Genomic DNA, 17,814 nt, shown 5'->3' with positions numbered 1-17,814 from the left:
GTCTGCTTTCGAGTGAGCGTGCCCCGAAGCCAGCAGTCTGACTACATTCCAGAAGCGAGTTTTCAGGGATGGTCACCTTTTCACACTTAGTGTTACCTGTGACTGCTGAAAGCTGCCACTGGGCCCTGCTCGCCCCCATGCCCGATACTGACATAAACAGTCCATAAATGATGCATAGTCAGTGGACACATTTGCCCTGTAAGTCTCTGAAAGGTCAGATCGATGTCTAAATCCTGTTTGACATTTTCCCCAAGCCCATGGAACAGGCTCCTCCTCGGTAAGAACTTTCTGAATAAGTGAATACTTTTAAAGTGGCCCCGGGGACAAAAGAAAAATTAAAAAGGAAAGTGGGGAGGGGGGAGTAAGAGTTATTCCACGAGGGCAAGGCTGCCTCATGCTTTTTCAACTGGGAACTTTCGGGTGTATTGTTCAGCAAGTTTACTTAAAGGGCTTGGCCTTTCTTCTCTCAGCAGGACCCCAGTTCCAACACGCATTCAGAGCCTGCAGATGTGTCCCCCAGACTGGTCCCCCCAGCAGCATCCCAGGCATTTGCAAATGAAGGGACAGCAGCTGGATACTGAGAAACAGATGGCCCTCCTCATTTGAATGGGTTTGATCTGGCAGCTCAGGCCAGGACGAGTTCGGGCCTGGCCAGTGCTGCACTCGTGCTCAGGATGAAGGCAGACTCGTAGCCCGAGGGGTCTTTAGCAAGCAGCTAGAATGACCTCTTGGAGAGGTTGCCCTCAGTCGATGTCAGGCGGAGGGGGCACATTTCCAGCTGGCTCTGCCCGGCAGGACCCAGAACGGAGGGTCAAAGCCACAGGGATCACTTTTCTCTCGGTGATTTGCAGAGAAAAGAGAAAATTCCCCCTGGGGGAATCCTGTGCCAGAGGACTTGAAACCACATTAATTCAGGAAATTCCAAATTAAGATAGGCGCCACCGTGGTTAACCTTTCTCCCCTGTCCTAAGCCACATATTTGCATAGAGGTAAAAGCTTTGAGAAACAAACAAACTTTGAAGCGTCCCTACCTCACCAGCGCGCCCCTTTCAGAATTCTGGGGAGCATCTGATCTGAAGGGCTGTGCAAGGCTCCCTAGCACCTTGGCTTCCGTGGACAGAGCATGTCCGGACCTTTTTAAAACCAAGATGGTGACCCCTCTCCAGGGAGAAAGGTGTCCCCAGGAGAGGCCTGTAACAAAAGGGGAGCTGAACTGGTATTCACTGCCCAGCCCTGGTATGCCTGCCACCCCCACCCACCCCCAGTCCCCCCTACACACACCAGCAGCCCAGCTCCCGGGCTCCACAGTGGCCTAACAAGAAAACTGGGCTGCTGCAGAAAAGAGACAGTCAAAGAGCAGGCTGAAATGACCCACACAAGTGTAGGCTGGGGGCTGCCCACGACCACCTCCTCACTTGCCAGACCTATAAGGGTGGACACCTCTCAGTAACAAGTGACAGTGGACAGCAGAGAGACCAGGCCCTGGACACTGCAAACGGAGCAACCTAGCCGGCTCATCTGGCTGGGGCAGAGGAGGGCCGGTGCGGGCTGCGTTTGCTGAAGAATCAAGGTGGGTGCCCACCTCCTTGAAGATGAGCCTCAGGAAGCTGCAAAGTTGGATTTTTTTTTCCAGAAAAATCCTTAACATGGCGCCTAGGCCCAGCAGCCTGGCCTGGCCTGCTTTTCGTCTCTTCACCTGCCCTCTCATCCCTCCAGCACCACTGGTGTCACTCCAGCACACAGGCCTCGTTGGGGTTTCCCAAATCCCTTTTGAGACACGCCATGCTTTTCCTTCAGAGGACCTTCACCTGGGCCCTCACTTCTGCAGTCGTGTGACCAATGCCTGTGTCCCCCACTCAACAGCACTGGAGACAGTTTTTTGCTTGCCATTCTATCCCCACAGAACCTGGCACATAGTAGGGTCTCAGAAAACTTATCTGGGGGAACAAACTCTTAGAAGTCACAGCAGTCACCCTGCAATCTGAAAAGCATGCTATACCAAGGATTTCGTCGTCTCAGCCAAGATCTGGGAGTTATCACGGCACCAGGGCTGCAAAGTTAAGAGGGAGAAGTGCCGTTCTCCTTCCAACCAAGCATTCTACACCTTCTCTCCACACTGAACCCCCCTTCTGAACACCGGTGCCCCGAGTGTCCTGCACTCACTGTGCCAGTGGCCAGTGTGAAGTTCAGCGAACTAAACCAGCCTCCACTCACCTCCGCATCTAGCTAGAACCACTCAGAGTTCACTTTTTTTTTTCCAACCACCAAACTGGTCTTTGCTTTAAAAATGGGCTCTTGTCCGTCCCCAGCCCCTTCGCCCCTGGGGACACCCTTCCTGACCAAAGCTAAAAGTGTAGGTGTTGCTGCTTCTGTCCTTTCATTCTCAGAATTTTTCCCTTTTCTTTTTTTTCTTTCCTAGTCTGACATTAGAATGGGCCTGACATTAGAAGGGGTCTGACATTAGAAGGGGTCTGACATTAGAAGGGGCTTGGCATTTGGCATTTCCATGACCACAGGTTACAGGAGCCCCAGGTACACTGCAGACGGGCCCTGACCCAATCACAAACCAGAAATGCTGGGAAGAAAAGCTTGACACAATATGAAAGTGACAACCAAAAAGCCTAACTTTTAGTAGGACCCAGGGCAAACTGCCAGAAGCATTTGGAACAAGGAAAAACTGGGAAGGGCCTGCTCCTGCTCCACTGAGGCGGCTTACGAGCAAATGGACAAATACCAGGCCAGCCTCTCCCGTCCTGAACTCCTTCCGTGTGACTCAGCCTGGGTCACTAACTGGGGCTCAGAGCAGTGTTCCCCTTCTTATCTCCTGGGCAGCAGCAGAGAGGGTTTGCTTCTTACCAATAAGCTACATTCCACTGGAGGCCATTCTAGAAGAATCACAAAGTGGTAATTATTGGAATGTTTTTATTGCCTGTGATTTTTTTTCTGCAAGTAGCTATACATAGGTGAATAGTGTGAATACGTGAGGAAGAAGGAGAGATTTAGGAAAGAATGAGAAGGCCATCATAGTACTGCAGGAAAGATCTTCCTGTACATGAAAAAGGAGTCAACTGGGAAATCACCCCCCGCCAACCTCCGACCCCAGACTCTCAAGTGTTATACAACAGGGGTATAACACGCAAACGATTGCCCAGCCCCTCCCCCTCGAGTACTGTGGGTCCCAAAACAATCTCCTTGAACTCCCTTCCATGAAGACTGGAGGCCCAGCTCTCTGTGTTCCTAGGAATGCCCAGCAGGCTGACCAGGTGAAGTCACTACAAGCAAACGTGGCAGGGATGATGGTGACATACTGTGGAGCTCCCCTCACGAGCCAGGACAAATGCAGAGCATGCTACACCCACCTGACCCCCAACCAATTCCATAACCTTCTCTGCATCCGTCTCCACAGGGCCTAATGACAACCCAGTGGAAGCCTCAAACAGAAAAGTCTTTCCTTGCCAAAATACATTGCTCCTCAAGAAGTACATATCCTACTATGACTGCATTAGCTGCAACTGACTTTTTTCAACAGGGAAAAAAAAATGTCAACCCTGAACCATCTGAACTGCAAGTGGCAAGATGATCGATCACATTTCTTAAGTCTAGACATGCAAACACCCAAGATGATAAAACGGGTTGGACAAACCCAGGGTCTAGAGCTCTTTCTATTTTAATTAATGTAAATGCTTTTGTCAGATTTATCATTTCACTGTAGGGTAAACATCTTTGAAATGTTGGTTTGAATTCCTATATCAGGTTTTTACCTTGAAAAGGAAATGGGGTGGAGTAGAGAGGAAATTATCATTTACTGAGCACCTACCACAGGCCAGGAATTACAGTAGGGGCTTCACGTCCCATCTGCATTTAATCTTCATAGTCCCCCTTCAAGATAGATATTATCAGCCCCATTTCAGGTAAAGGGAGGCTCAGAGAGGTTATCTAACTTGTCCAAGGTCACAGCACCAGTAGATAGTGGAGAGACACAAACCGAACTTAACTAGCTCCAAAGGCCAAGTTCCTTCTGTGAGTTTATGTCCCCAGAAAGCACATCACATGCCATTCAAAATGACTGTATTCATTTATATTTAAAAATGTCCGATGCAGAATTTAGGTTAATTTTATAAGGGATTCTTGGTCTTTTCAAGAATTGAGCGGTTTTCAATTCGAAACATTTACAACATTTAAGATACATCTTCAATTGTGCACCCACCTGAGTCAGCTAAGAAAACAACATGTTTTGGTGGAAATCCAGGAGGTTTAATGGACAGGAAGGAGGTGCCTTAAAGAAAGCCACACTTCTTTGGGGCAATCTCACCCTCAACTAACAATCTCAAGTTGAAGGGTCTTCACAAAGTTTAAACCCCAAACCTGTCACTGCAAAGACCTTCATTTCATCGCACCACCCCACTCCACCCCCCAACACATAAAATTGGCCTTTTCTATGTCTTGATATTTTTAAAACATTACAGCTGGTCATGTATGGAAAACCTTAACAGTAAACAGTCATGGGTAAAAAGAGGCCACATACAGAAATCTACAAGGAGTTCTCGTGTTAGAAAATATTATCGTGACAATTTATACAGTTTATAAGGCTCAGAATTGAATTCTTTCTTTCAAGGAAAGGTGCTATATAAATCAAACAAATAAATATGTCCCTTGTCCTCATTCCTTAATCTATCAGTATTTTCCTTATAAGCTATTTTTTGACCTCCTCATAAAACATGTTCGCCATAACCTGAAATTTGATATATGCCTGCATTCCATTCAGACATGACTTGGAATTTACCATTCTTTAGCCGGACGAGGGGTTAAAGGACAGAGTATGCCACTGCTTGGTTCCCTGACTCAGTACAGTCAAAAAAGAATCTGAAATTTTTAATATTCAATTCACATGACGTGGCCAAAGTCCAGAGTGGGGCGTAGTCATTTACGGTATTCCAAAGTGGAATAAATGACCATAGCTCACACCCAATATGTTAAAACTCCGTCATGGTACAAGTTTCCCAGAACCAAAATTACTGAAAACCTGAAGTGCGCCTGTGTTACTTGACACAAGGACTGTGGTCTGCACCGCAATAATTAAGTATCCTTTTGGTAAAAGCTTGAAGTCATAAATGGAGGCCGCTGAAAGCCTGCAAGCACCACTGATGTGGCTGCCATTTTGGATTTTTCTATCATGCCCTAAACAGGGGTTAGTAATGCATCACAGCAAGCAAAAAGAAAAACAGGAACTTGGAAAAAGTGTGACCTTTGTTAATTTCAGAAGGAGACATCTCCAAGACATGCTGGCCACCACAGAGAAGTGGCCAGCAGCACATTTAACCAGGCCTTTTTAAAGAACTCAGCCTCAGGATACCTTCACTACTTCCTCCCCACATCACCTAATCCAAGAAGGCCAGAGCTGCACCTGGCTGGGTCAATCCTGGTCTACCTGGGTAGGCAGGAGGAAGTAGCCAGTTTGTGGAGACTCTCAGGCTGCCAGAGAGCCTTAACGCTTCCCATGAGGATAAACATTTTACCCCAAATGGAACATGAATTATACATAGCTTTAAAAACTCAAGTTCAAGAGCCCCTATCAAGTCAAAGCTGAGTTCTCAGGGGTTTGTTCACCTTGGATATGATGATCAGAAACCTTCAGGTAAGGCCAACTTGCAGCCCTTACACATCAAGCTCAATGTTCAGTCACACAGAGCCTTTCACACCATCAGCATCAGTTAAAAGAAACGACGCAAAGAAGATGACACAGGGAAAAGGGCATGGGGTAAGGGTGTGGCCTGGTGAGCAGCATGAAGCCTTTCAATGCCTGGAAAGCTGGGAAAGCAGAGCCGTCTCTAAATCTCACCTGGATATAGCAAAAGGATAAAAAGAATGGGAAACCTGAGGCTTCAGTCATCCCTCAAGGAGAATATAATAATATAGACCATGGGTGTTTTTGCACAGCCACATAAAACCCACTGGATCAGAACCATTTGTGGGACAGCCTGAAAAACTTTCAAAACATAATTTCTGAATTGCCTACCATAACAAGTCACCTTGCTAAGAAGCAACCAGTACAGCAGGAGTAGCACACCAGGTATGTATTTCCTACCTACTCTAACATGCTGGCACCCCCAAATCAATTTCCCACATTCCTTTAAAGACTAAAATCAGACAGCTTAAACGGAAATGTAAAATTAAGTGAGACTCTGATGAAAGAGGGTGGTAGCCCTTTAGCAATTACCCTGGATAAGTAAACACCCAAACAACAGACTGGCAAGCTAAAGAGCAACTAGATATATTTTATTAAGAATGTGAACATTAAACAAAACTTCCTGTTTAAACGCTACCCCAGTTATTTCATAACCATGTAATTATTCATTAAGTCTAATATTGGAAACATCCCATATTGAACTCTGGTTATCAGTTCTCACCCTCAACTGGGTCGGAAAGATTTGAAAGGAACAAGTCTTCAGTTATAGCCTAGAGGTGGGGCTAGTCACCTAGTAGGTACTCAGTGTTTTAACTGGTTCAAATATACAGGCAACGCATACACGCATGCATACACACACACACACACACACACACACACACACACGAACTGGGGTCAGAGGGAGCCAGTGTAGACAGTATACAAATACCAGTTCTCTGGGCTTGCCAAATTTTTGCGCTAGAAGTAATATTAAACACAGCTCTTTGTCTATGAATTGTGAAATACTTTATATACTAATAAAGAATGTGTACTTCATTGTGTATTTAACTGCACAAGCCTGCATTTGGTTTAATTGACCAAGAATAAATCCTTGTTCCTAAGCTATCAAGTTACAGTCAACTCTTAAATATTAACACTCATACTGAGGAACAAAGATGCAGATAATACAAAACAGAAGATTATTTTAAATCATTCACTCTTGGTATGCGGATATATTCTTTTTTCTTCTCTTTTAACTTGCAATTAAATGCGTATGGCTGATATTATGGCATTTACAATACTTCTAACAAAGACGTAAAACCGTACTGGGATAATCCGAGCCGAGGAGCACTCCATGCGGGTCCCTCACTAACCTCTCTGCTATTGAACTGGGGACCAACTCTGGACCCGCACAGCATCACCTCTCAGAAGGTTACCCAAAAATTGGTTTAAAAAAAAAAAAACAAACACGCAAACTACTTTCTTCCCAAGTTGTTGCTTTTCAGAATCACTCTTTGTGGAGGGTGGGAAAGTAATTAAAGGTTTGGGGCTAGAGAAGCCCTTTCATTTTGGCTCCTACTGGGCGGGTGTAAACAAAGATGTCTTAATGTCAACAATGAATTAATGAAGCCGAGTAGGTGACAAAGGAAGGAAGAACTTGAAAGTAAGAGTTGCCTCCTCTCCAGGGTAATCAAGCTCGACCATACATTAACTCATTAGAATATTAATCAATGGAGAAACACTCAGCATGGAGGACTGCCCTCCATTGTGTCAATAACTGACCACCCTTCCGCTGGTCCCCTACAGCAATGAACGACCCATTGAGAATAGCCATTTTTAATCTGGAATATTAACCATTAAAATCTTCTAGAGACTGTTTTCTTCTTAAGTCAGTTGAGTAGACCCAACCCTACTGCTACCACTTCAGAAAATGTCCAGAAGAGAAATTATAGATGCTATGATGGCATATGACGTGATATTGTACAAAGCCTAGACAATTGGAAAAGAATTCTCTCCTATCATGGCTCAGACTCCTTCCCGGAACTTAGTCACATTGTTTTCTGGACACATTTCCCTCTGATCCAGCCCCATAGACATTATCTAAACTGAGCTTCCAAATTAGCCAACCACAAAGTCTTCCAAGATAAGGCATTGTGCAATAGAAGGTCAAGGTTGAACTTATTGTTCACCAAAGCTCTAGTTATAGTAACCGAGGAGGACAGGCAGGCACTGACAAACACATACCAAAGAGTGTCCATCTCTTTCTCTCCGTCTCTCCCAACCCCCACCACACCCCCACCTCCAATCCAGCAGGACAGCAACAGCCTAAACGGGAGCTGCCTTAGTCAGTCCGCTCCCGTTGTTAAAAACTCTTTTCTCATCTATTATTACATTTCGTTCCTAATAACCTCTGACACCAAAGCAAAACTGCTTGCAATGGAAGAACTCATCTTAAGGGCTCCAATCAGTTGCCAATATTGGGCTAAGAGACAAGCCAAGCTCAGACCCTATAGAAAGCAAACAGCGCTGCCTAGAACCACGAAGGGTCTCTCCATCAGAGAGCAACTTTCTTCTCTCGACAGCCTCCAAAAGCCTAGACGTTTCATGACATTGTGGCAACTGATACGGCCAGCCCACTGGAATGGGAAGACACATGTGCCCAGCTCACTGGGAATAATGAGGATAGCATGTCCTGGCTGCCTACTGGATGGCAGGCCCTGAGCTAACTGCTCTCTCTATGCCCAGGCACATTTAAATCTCCTAGCAACCTTTGGAGGTAATCAGAAGGCTTCTGAGGATATTAATATTCATTTCACATTTAATGAAGAGACCCTAAAGATCATCTTATCAAACCATCAGATAACAGAAAGAGAACCTGAACCTGAGGGCCCAGGGGTTTGTATGCTTTTCCAAAGCCACCTGCTTCTTCGAAGGGTTTAGCACCTTCCACAAAACCTTTTTTTTTTAAAAAAAAAAAAAAAAAAAAACACCTCTCACAGCCCTGGACACAAACCTCATAGAAAACTATGAACCCAGAAAAATGCACAGAAGGACATCTGCAAAATATTACTTACAATTTCAGGGGATTCATGGACCTCCCCCCACCCCCTGATGCATCCTCAGATCCCAGGTTAGGAGGACTTGCTTTCAACTCACACTGTTATTGGATACAAATTTTTACACAAAGAACCGTGGCGGGGACTCCCTCCCTGCCCACTGTTTCTCCCTCACCTTTTCTTCCTGCATGTACACACATATTTTAAACTTTCTTCAATAATTAAATACGATAAAAGAAGTCCTCCAGGACCATTTTACACTTTATGTTGAAATAAACTCCCAATAATGCTGCCCTGAAAGTCTAAATGAAAAATGACAGTTTTTTTCCTAACCTGGGCCAGTACTGGGCTCACACCGCTGGCAGTCCAAGCTCAGCGGCTGTGGTGCGTGCTGAGCCACGAACTCAGGGGAAAACCAGCAATTAGGGAAACATCCATCGTAATTATTAGCAAAATTAAAGAAGTACAGGCATGACTTTCAGACACCCGGAACCTTTTCCCTCACTTTTAAGCCCTTTCAAATGCATCACCACTGCAAATGACATTCGTGCCTGTGTCACAGCACATGTCACAAGGAAGCAGTCCCAAAAGCATCACAGCTAGAGCCTCGGACACCAACTCTTACCAGATTCATTTCCTGGGGACATGGCAGTCCCTGCGATGTCATCACACCTGTTCATTATGAAACCGCCAGACCTCTGTGTTAGAAAAAAGGGCACCAGCCGCACTCTCACGTTTACCTGCCTGCTTCAGGTAGTACCGTAAGTGCCTCCGTTTTAGAAAGCTTTGCCCTACTGATCCTTTTATGACTCATGCACGGGGTCTCATGGAGAGCCCCTCTCTCAGCACACTTATCTCACACGGGAACACAGCCCTCCTTCCCCTATTGTCCTGGACGGGCTTTCTTGTCCTCTTCCAGCTGAGCTGACCCCAGACCACTCAGGACCGTGGCGGGCCCCCGAAGCTAAGCAGGGACCAGGTGGGCTCTCAGCAAACAGGTTCATTAAACAGCGATGAATGCTGGGATCTGCCGTTTTATTCTCGGATTACCACTGGAAAAATAAGTCAGCCACCAATATTCCCAGCTGATGACAGATTTCAATGCTGCACCAAGCAGAGGCTTGGCTACCCGTCGTCACACAAGGACCTGGGAAAGAGGTTCCAAATCTGCCCAGCTGAATACTTCAGCCTCCGTTAGTGCTCACCACTGGCCTTTAGGCCTTTAAAATTGAATTTCCAAAGCTGAAACACCAAACGCATGCCCTTTTAGATCTGGAAGTTCTCATAGGTGTGGGAGACGCCCATGTATATGTACTTTCGAATTTACTAAAATAGAATTTGCCGCTCTGTGATGTAATGCTTCAGTATTATGAATTATAATGGCTTTAAAGAAAAAAATCTAACACGTCAAGCATCTCTGTGCTGAACTTCAGAAGCTTTTCTCCTTAGACAATGAAAATAAAATGTCAGCATTTCAGATGCAGGCAATTTCCCTTAGTGGCTCCTTTTGTCAGGAAATAGCAATTCTTTACATTGTAAGCAAGACGCTCCTGCCAGTGATAGTACTCCTGCAGGAAGCTCGAGATGGCGTTCATCACACACTCCCCCTTCCAGAGCTCTCCAGGGCATTGAATAAATGTGGCCTGCCAGCCTCCCTCACCCAGCACAGAGAAATACACACCAAGAAACCACCAAACTATGCCTCTGCTGCAGTCTGACAGCAAAAGAACCTTCCCTCATAATCTCTAACTCTGCAGGGGGTGGGGGGAAACCACTCTCCCTTGTTCTTAGAAGACTCATATCCAATGCAAGGGCAGCTGATTCTGAAACAGGCCTTGACCTAAGTGCCACTTCCCCAGACAAATCCCAAAACAAACTTGGTACCCTGAAAGTGAAATTAAATAACTTACCTTCCGGCTCTAATGTGGTATCCTTCACTAAATTGGAGGGCCGGGCCAGAGACAAGGTTGCCATGGTGACCACAACCAGGCAGATGAAGCGGCCCCAGCTGACCATGTTTACGGTGCCAATGCGCCGTCCTCTTCCATATCTCCATGTGGACGTTAATCCCATCTGCACACTTCCTCTAGGAGCATGGACTGCCAGCAAAGCCTTCAGCCTGCAGTGGGCTCAGGAACCACGGGGCTGCTACAGCCACTGCCGGTCTTGCTGCTGCCTCCGCTGCAGCCTCTAGAGGAAAGAGATTCGGCGACTCAGTGAAATCCTCCCCAATGCCAAGTCATTAAACCCAAGTGGGCTCAGACCGTTGTCAGCTTCTCAACTATTCCTCAAACAGTTCTTTTTAATTATCTGCAAAAGTCTTCCCTTGGCACCTCAGAGACCCAGGTGTTTCCACCAGACAGGTCCACAAAACGTGTGAGGCTGATCTTTGAAAAAGCATACTTTTAAGAAACAGATAAAAAGAGTAGCTACAGGACACAGATACGCATGGCCACTTCAGTTAGGCAAAGTGTATGCTCTTCTCCAAATGACCTTTACCGCCCTCAAAAAGCAAAAGCCACGTGACCTGAGTTTCAAGGGCAACTAGAAAAGCAAGTTAACAACTCTCAGATTGGCATAACCAGCCTCATTAACTTCTCTTAGGCCAAGTGGGCTTGAGCAAGCTGAACCCTGGAGGCAGCTGCTTACTTCTATGGGGCAGGAGCTGAGTGGAGTGAGTGCTCAGGAAGAAAGGAGGGCAGCAAAATGAAAAGAATCCCAGGAAAGCTACCAAAAATTCCCACCAGTTTACACTTGTCAAGATTCATTTTCAAATGCAGTCTTTCAGCAAGCCGCCACTTACGAAGAATGAACGGAACTGCAATGCATTCAAAGCAGCTGATCCAAAAGAGATTCGAACGCAGACTGAATCCCCTTCCACTGTGACTGATGGCAGCCCAGGCCTAGTCAATGTCTTCAAGCTACACAGAGTGGGTTCAGAAATGGAGTTGATGTGAACTCTGATGAATAATGCAGGCGTTTCTTAGTGATGATGATATGTCGACAATTGTCATGGTGTGTGATTGGGCCAATAACTTTCAATATGCTAATCTATTGGCTTAAACTTCAGAGTAGACATTTTACAAGGGGGCGCTCAACTTACCATTCTGTTCACCCATTTGATCCAAAGGCAAAGAGAATTTCCCAAGCTTAAAATAATCAAAGGACTTTACATTTGTTCAGTACTCTGTTACTAAGTGTACAGCCGAAATGCACAAACGTTAGAGAATTTGATTAAAACAATCACAGTCTGTGAATAATATGAACGAACCGCATTTTATAAGATCGGGGGGTGGGGAGTGAGACCTATAATATAAAAATCTTTTAAACCCTGTGCTTTTTGCTTGCCGACTTGGCGTTCCAAATTGTGACACAGGATTTCAACGCTGCCTGAGCCTCCCGAAAGCTACATCAGAGAAACTGCTCCTTTTAGCCTTGGCTAAGCATTAAAATGGGTTAGGGAAAAGAAAGAGGATGCTGCACCATTTCCAGAGGAGGAAAAAAAAAAAATCTCTGCTACCAAGACAGCACATGTGAAATGGTGTGATTCACGGCAAAAGCGACCGCATGCATGTGCGTGGTGTGTGTACACACTGTGTTTTCAGAGCGCTTGAAGGATTTTTGTCCCCAAACTTTTTTCCTTCCTCTTAAAGTTAAAAGCCTCTAAAGATAATTCCGTATCTATTTCTACATACATGTGGGAGGAAAGTACACAAACATTCTCATTGATTTACTAAGCATTTCCAGAATGCATGGGAATTTTCTGCCTCTCACACAACTTCATGAATAATCTTAAATCCTAGCAGGAGATTTCACCCAGGCTGCTTCCCCAGCCACCTCACCCACCTGTCCCGGCCCAGAGCAGCCTCCCTTGCTCTAAGCTAGAGGAAGGTGGACCGCAACCCCAGCTCAGACTCAAGCCATTCATTCATCCCATCAAATTGCACCAATTTGAATTATACCCATCTCCAGGTCCACGCCCCACAGCAGCCCCCTCCTCAAATCTCTGGAGGCCTAAGGTGGCAGGTATGCACAACTCCTCACCAGAGTGGACAAAAGTATGGAGGGACCTCCTAGGCAGGATAATTAGGTCCCGAGGCTCAGTGTTGGGAACACAGGCCCAGCAGGCTGCTGGCGACCACAATCCCGGCTTCCTGCCTTCAATACCATAATCCTTCCTGCAGTCTGAGCCTCAGTGAAAGCCCCAGCGTGTTTATTTTTCCCCTTGAAAGGGAACTCTCTTCTCAGCCTGGCCGCCATGGGAGGAGTCGTCACCCTCCCTGTGATGGATGGCCCTCCATGACCACCCGCTCCCCTGGTCCATTTTCACCTCCACACAAGCCTGCCCCCAAAAGACAGGCAAAGTGACAAGCGAGAAAGCCTGGCTGGGGAGTAGTCTCTGTGCCAGGTCTATGCTGGGCTCCTCAATTTACCAGAACATTCCCAAACCCCCCACGCTCCAAGAAGGCAAGCCGACACAGTGCCCGCTTTGAACTTCCACCTCTAACCAGTTATCTGTCCAGAGTTGGCTCACCCATGCTGAGGCACTTGGGGGCTTTGTTCTTGTGAGATTTCACATCAGGGAAGTCAACAGTGCCAGGCAAGTGGGGGATGCCCAGGGAACAGACCTATCTCCTGACTCAAAGCCTCCCTGCTGCTCCCCTTTTCCCCAGGGCTGAGTAGGGGCCGCAGCTATTAAGTGGTCAAATCTGGGGTTGGGGGAATTCCTCAACATACTGAAATCTCAAAAAACACAAAATGCAGCTGACTCGGGACCACAATCCCCTCCCGGCTGCTTGCAAACTGATGAGAACTTGCAGCATATCGGGGTAAACTCTTCACCAACACCAACCCGTTTTCATTGTAGCGTTTCTTTCATTTGTTTGCCTGGAATATCCTGTTTTTCTCCCCCTTCTCGGGGCGCTAAAGAGCTCAAAGAAATCTGCATTTTAATTGACATTCCAGGGAAAGGGAGAGGGGCGCCTGATTGCTTTTCTATTCAAACTAAACAGGCTTTTCAGATGAAAATGAGTCGAGGCCAGAGGAAGATTTACAGGGATTTGGGACCAAGGGGACAATAGGGTTTTAAATGTTGATAGCGTTTCACACCAAACACATAATGGGTGCCCAGAGTGTGAAAGCAGGTTTGCCTTTAAGGGCAGGTTTTATTGAATTGGCCGAGCAGAAGGAAGGCCCAGAGAAGAGTTTGCAAGGGAGCCGGGTGCGAGGGGAGCGGCGGAGGCTCGTCCTCGCCCGGGGGCCAGACCCCTGCGCCCCGCCGCCCTGTAGCCGCGTGGGTCGGAGCCACCGCCTCGCCGAGCCTCGGTGGATTCCCCTGCGCAGCCGGGTCGCTGAAAGAATGAGCGCGCAAGTTAGCACTCGCCTGCGCTTTCGACATCTCCGAACGGCGGCAGGCAGCGAACAAGAAAAAGTCGGTCCAGTTCGCCCCCTAGCCCCAGGTGTGCTGAGCTCCGTGCAGCGCCGAAGGCGGCTGCGGGCGAGGGGCGCCCGGCACTGAAACTGTAGAACCGAAGCAGTCCCCCTACCTAAAGATGCCACCCCCGAGCATCGCCAACCCTACGAAGTTGTCGCCCGCCCCATCCCAGCGACTCCCTCCCGGGGAAGGGCCCCCCGCTGGGGCCTGGATGGGACAGGGCAGGCGTTCCCCGGGTCCTGGAATGAGGGACCCCGAAGATGCCCCCCTGAGCCCCAGACCTGCGGGGCTGTGCCACCAGAAAGGCAGCCCAGCCGCTCGCCCGCCGGCTCTGGGGTCGGAGCATCGCGCCCGGTCGGCGGGACAGCGCCGGCCAGAGTTTGACAGGGAGGGGGGCGTCAGCGCCAAGAGGCAGATGTCAGCATCTGGATGGGGGTGGGAGAGGCAGAACTTCTCAAACGCCAGCCGTCAGCACGCACCCTGCTCCCCCATCACCTATGCAGCCAAAGAGGGAAGACAGGGCGCAGCCTCCAGTGCCAGCGCCCCGCTCCTTCCGTTCAGAAGAGCGTACACCCGGCGTCCCAAACTCCCAAGGCGCCCACTTTCCCCGCTGGCGAGGCTCCCCCAGGCGCCCGACACCGCGATTACCTTGAATGGCAACGCTCCTCGGCGATCGGTTCTGTCCCGCGCCCGGCGTGGGTCGGGATGGAGCCAGCGACGAGCTCCCGGGAAACTCCAAAAAATAAAAGTGGCCCTGGGGTCCTCACCGGTGCCAAAGCTCGGAGGCTTCACACGCACCCCAGGCTGAGGAGGAGCGTGGGCATGACGCCCGCGAGCTGCCCTCGGATTTGGGGAGCGAGAGGAAGAAAGAACTCAGGCTCGGCGTTTCCTACACCAAACTTTGCTCGCAACTTGCGTACGCTCCAAGCGCCCAGGAAAGCGGCGGCCTCGGGGCGCCCGGACCCCGCCAGCCTGGAGAGCAGTCGCCGCGCCGGGCCAGCTACGCCGCACGCAGACCCCCCGGCGCCCCAGCTTTGTGGCGGCCGCGCTCGCTCGCTCGCCCGCCCGCTCACTCGCTCGCTCAGCTCAGCTCTCCGCTGCCGCCGCCCGCGCCGCGGCTGCCGCCGCCCCCTCCCGGCGGGTCACGCCCCCGCTGAAACCCGAGCCGTTTCCTGGACGGCGGCGCCCACTCTGCCAATCAGCGCCGCGCGCGGGGCCGCCCCGACTCCGCGCTGCTCCCGACGCCTGCGAGCCGCCCGAGACACCCGCGGGGAAGGCTAGGGGCCCCGCCACCATCCAGACCGAGAGTTGCAGCAGCATCCTAGCATCCTCTGAGAATCAGGCTGGGTCCCGCGCACCGCCCTCTTCCATCTCTTGGGAGTAAGACTGACCAACGGTTTGCCAGATGATTGCGCTACGTTGTTTTAGTTCAAGTCAGAAAAACAAATGACAGAATGCCTGCCCTACCCCTCAAGAGACTTTAAAGTGCGTCTGAATGGTATTGGAGGGAGGGATAGAATGCAACTGATACTTTGGGAGGAGAGGAAACAACTTGACGTTTGCAGGACATTGCACTTTTCTGTCCTTCAAAAGAATAGCAATGAGAGAAGAAACGAGCCCTACTGTGGCCCTACTGTGGGTAGAACACATTGAAGAGGTTATTCTTCTAAATCAGCATAGCCACTCCTGCAGAATAATATTTCCAGTTTCTGATGAGGAAACTGAAGATGAGAGAGGTTAAGTAATTTGTCCAGAGCCACACAGCTCGTTACTGACAGAGCCTGGCGTTGAGTCTGTCTTAGAAAAAGTCTAAACTGCAACAAAAATCTGTTGTTTATTAATACATATTTGGATTAGTAAAAAGAAATTCGAAAGATTCTAAAGACTCAACTCCTCTAGAAATAGCTGTATGACCTTGAGCAAATCAATTTCCCTGTCTAAATCGTAGATTCTTCAACTGTAAAATCAAATTCTTCAGCTGAACGTCAAGCTGTAACTGGTTAAATGTCATATTTTCCATTTACCTTTTGCACTAGGCTATGCCTATGGGATAATTTATTTTTTAATATGCTTTTTCTCCCTCCTCACTCATCCAGCTCCTAAGCCATGGTGCTTAAGTTCAAGGCAGTATGGATAAAAACTTTAATTATTTTTCGTTAGAAAAGCTCATTAAATCCAGAAGTGCTTTAGACTGCTTTTGAGGCCTGAAGATAGGTGGAGCGGTGAAAACAAAACTGACCTGGAAAATCGACTTTCCCTGCATTTATAAATACAGTTGCTCATGGGTCACTGACACCACACACTTCAAAACATTTACAAAAATATTTTTTTCAAGGTGCCGCATCATTAGGAAATCATTTTTCTTCACAATACATCATAGAAAACTTTTGTGTAAATTACACAAAAGTCAGCAATAACAAATCCATTGAAATACTTCAAGCAAATGGCTATGAAATTATACTTTTGAAATTTGACAGCAAAAATGATCGTCTGATCCGCAAGCAGAATTATCAGTCTATATGCTTGGGGAAGGAGTATGTTTTTGGTCAAGTCTTCTAATCTGTGTCAGTCCCAGAACCTTTTAATTAACTGACACCTCAGCCAGGTAACCCTCAGCCATCCATTCCCACCAGGGTTGTTCTGAACAAACCAATACCTTTTCAGGTTCTCGGACCTGGGGTCACAAAAAGAGATGTGAATGTCCCCTGCTCAGAAGAGAGGCTGGCACTTACATCTTTATATTCCCCTCCAATGGAAAAATCTAGTGGCTCAGGACAGATTCCTTTCCCATCCTGCCACCGTATCCATGAGCCATTGAAAATGCTGTTAACACATTCTCACATAAATTACTGGTGCAGAAAGCCATCGTCCCTATCCCCAGTCATCAATAGCTTTATGAAAGCTGAACAAAAAGGAAGCCTTCCACTGAAAATGACAAATAAGAACATGAACGTCCAGGTGCAGTTTGCAGAATTTATTCTTTATAGGGATGAAAAGACACCAATCCATCAAAAGCCCCTTACTCCCTTCAGAGCGTTCATTTTTAAGTGAGCGAAGCCCACAGGCCCACAACAGCAAACTCTTCAGTTTTGAGAAAAGCAAAAGCATGTGTGGAATTTAAAAAAAAAAAAATCTGTCATCATATTTAGACTTCAAGTCACCTCAGAGGGTCTAGGAAAGCTTTCACACTAGCGAGGCATCTGAATGAGGAAATAATCTCTTCACAGTTTTTTTCTCTTCCCTCTTCAAGCGGCTGGAACCCCTTTGTCAATAGCCTCCTGTGAGTGGTGTTGCTAATAAGCCTATTAATGAACTTCCATGGCCGCGTGTGAATAGGTAAATCAGCCCCAATCTGTTGAGGTTCAGGGCTGAGGGCAGAAAAGCCAGCAAGAACTAAAGGTGACAGTTTGAACTGAACTCCGAACACCAGCACCAGGTTTCAGCTGAAAGAACCACCAGACAAGCCACATTCACAAACCCTCCACACCTCCTGGGGACACTTTTCGTCACAATTTTCCCCTCTTTACAAAATGTCTTGAGTAGTTACCTTTTTTTTTTTTTTTTTCAAAAGCCCTGAGATGTTCTTCCTTTTTTCACGTGAGTAATGATACATCAGTGGATGAAAGAAAAATGAGGCCACAAGGAGCCAGTGCCCCCAA

The 17,814-nt window shown here is 47.7% G+C and overlaps 1 protein-coding gene across 14 annotated transcripts in view; it reads right to left on the bottom strand.

The window, feature by feature from the left end:
- The window catches only part of FGFR2 (fibroblast growth factor receptor 2), a 100,420-nt gene extending 85,149 nt beyond the window's left edge, over positions 1-15,271 (bottom strand). For 6 of the 14 annotated variants that reach the window (XM_019752934.2, XM_019752937.2, XM_019752936.2 and 3 more), the window contains exons 1-2: positions 14,804-15,270; positions 10,632-10,911 (exon numbers count right to left, since the gene is read on the bottom strand). In XM_019752934.2, the coding sequence (XP_019608493.1) occupies positions 10,632-10,794 (163 nt within the window). In that variant the 5' untranslated portion in view covers positions 10,795-10,911; positions 14,804-15,270. Of the gene's footprint in view, positions 1-10,631; positions 10,912-11,524; positions 11,646-14,803 lie in introns of those variants that run through there. The other 8 variants (XM_019752941.2, XM_019752943.2, XM_019752946.2 and 5 more) reach the window with 3 other exon arrangements.
- Positions 15,272-17,814: the final 2,543 nt, after the last annotated feature.

This window comes from Rhinolophus sinicus, linkage group LG07 (genome assembly GCF_036562045.2).
Source record: "Rhinolophus sinicus isolate RSC01 linkage group LG07, ASM3656204v1, whole genome shotgun sequence".
Classification (NCBI taxonomy): domain Eukaryota; kingdom Metazoa; phylum Chordata; class Mammalia; order Chiroptera; family Rhinolophidae; genus Rhinolophus; species Rhinolophus sinicus.
Note: the sequence above shows the minus strand (reverse complement) of the source record. Positions and strands in the feature narration are given on the sequence as shown.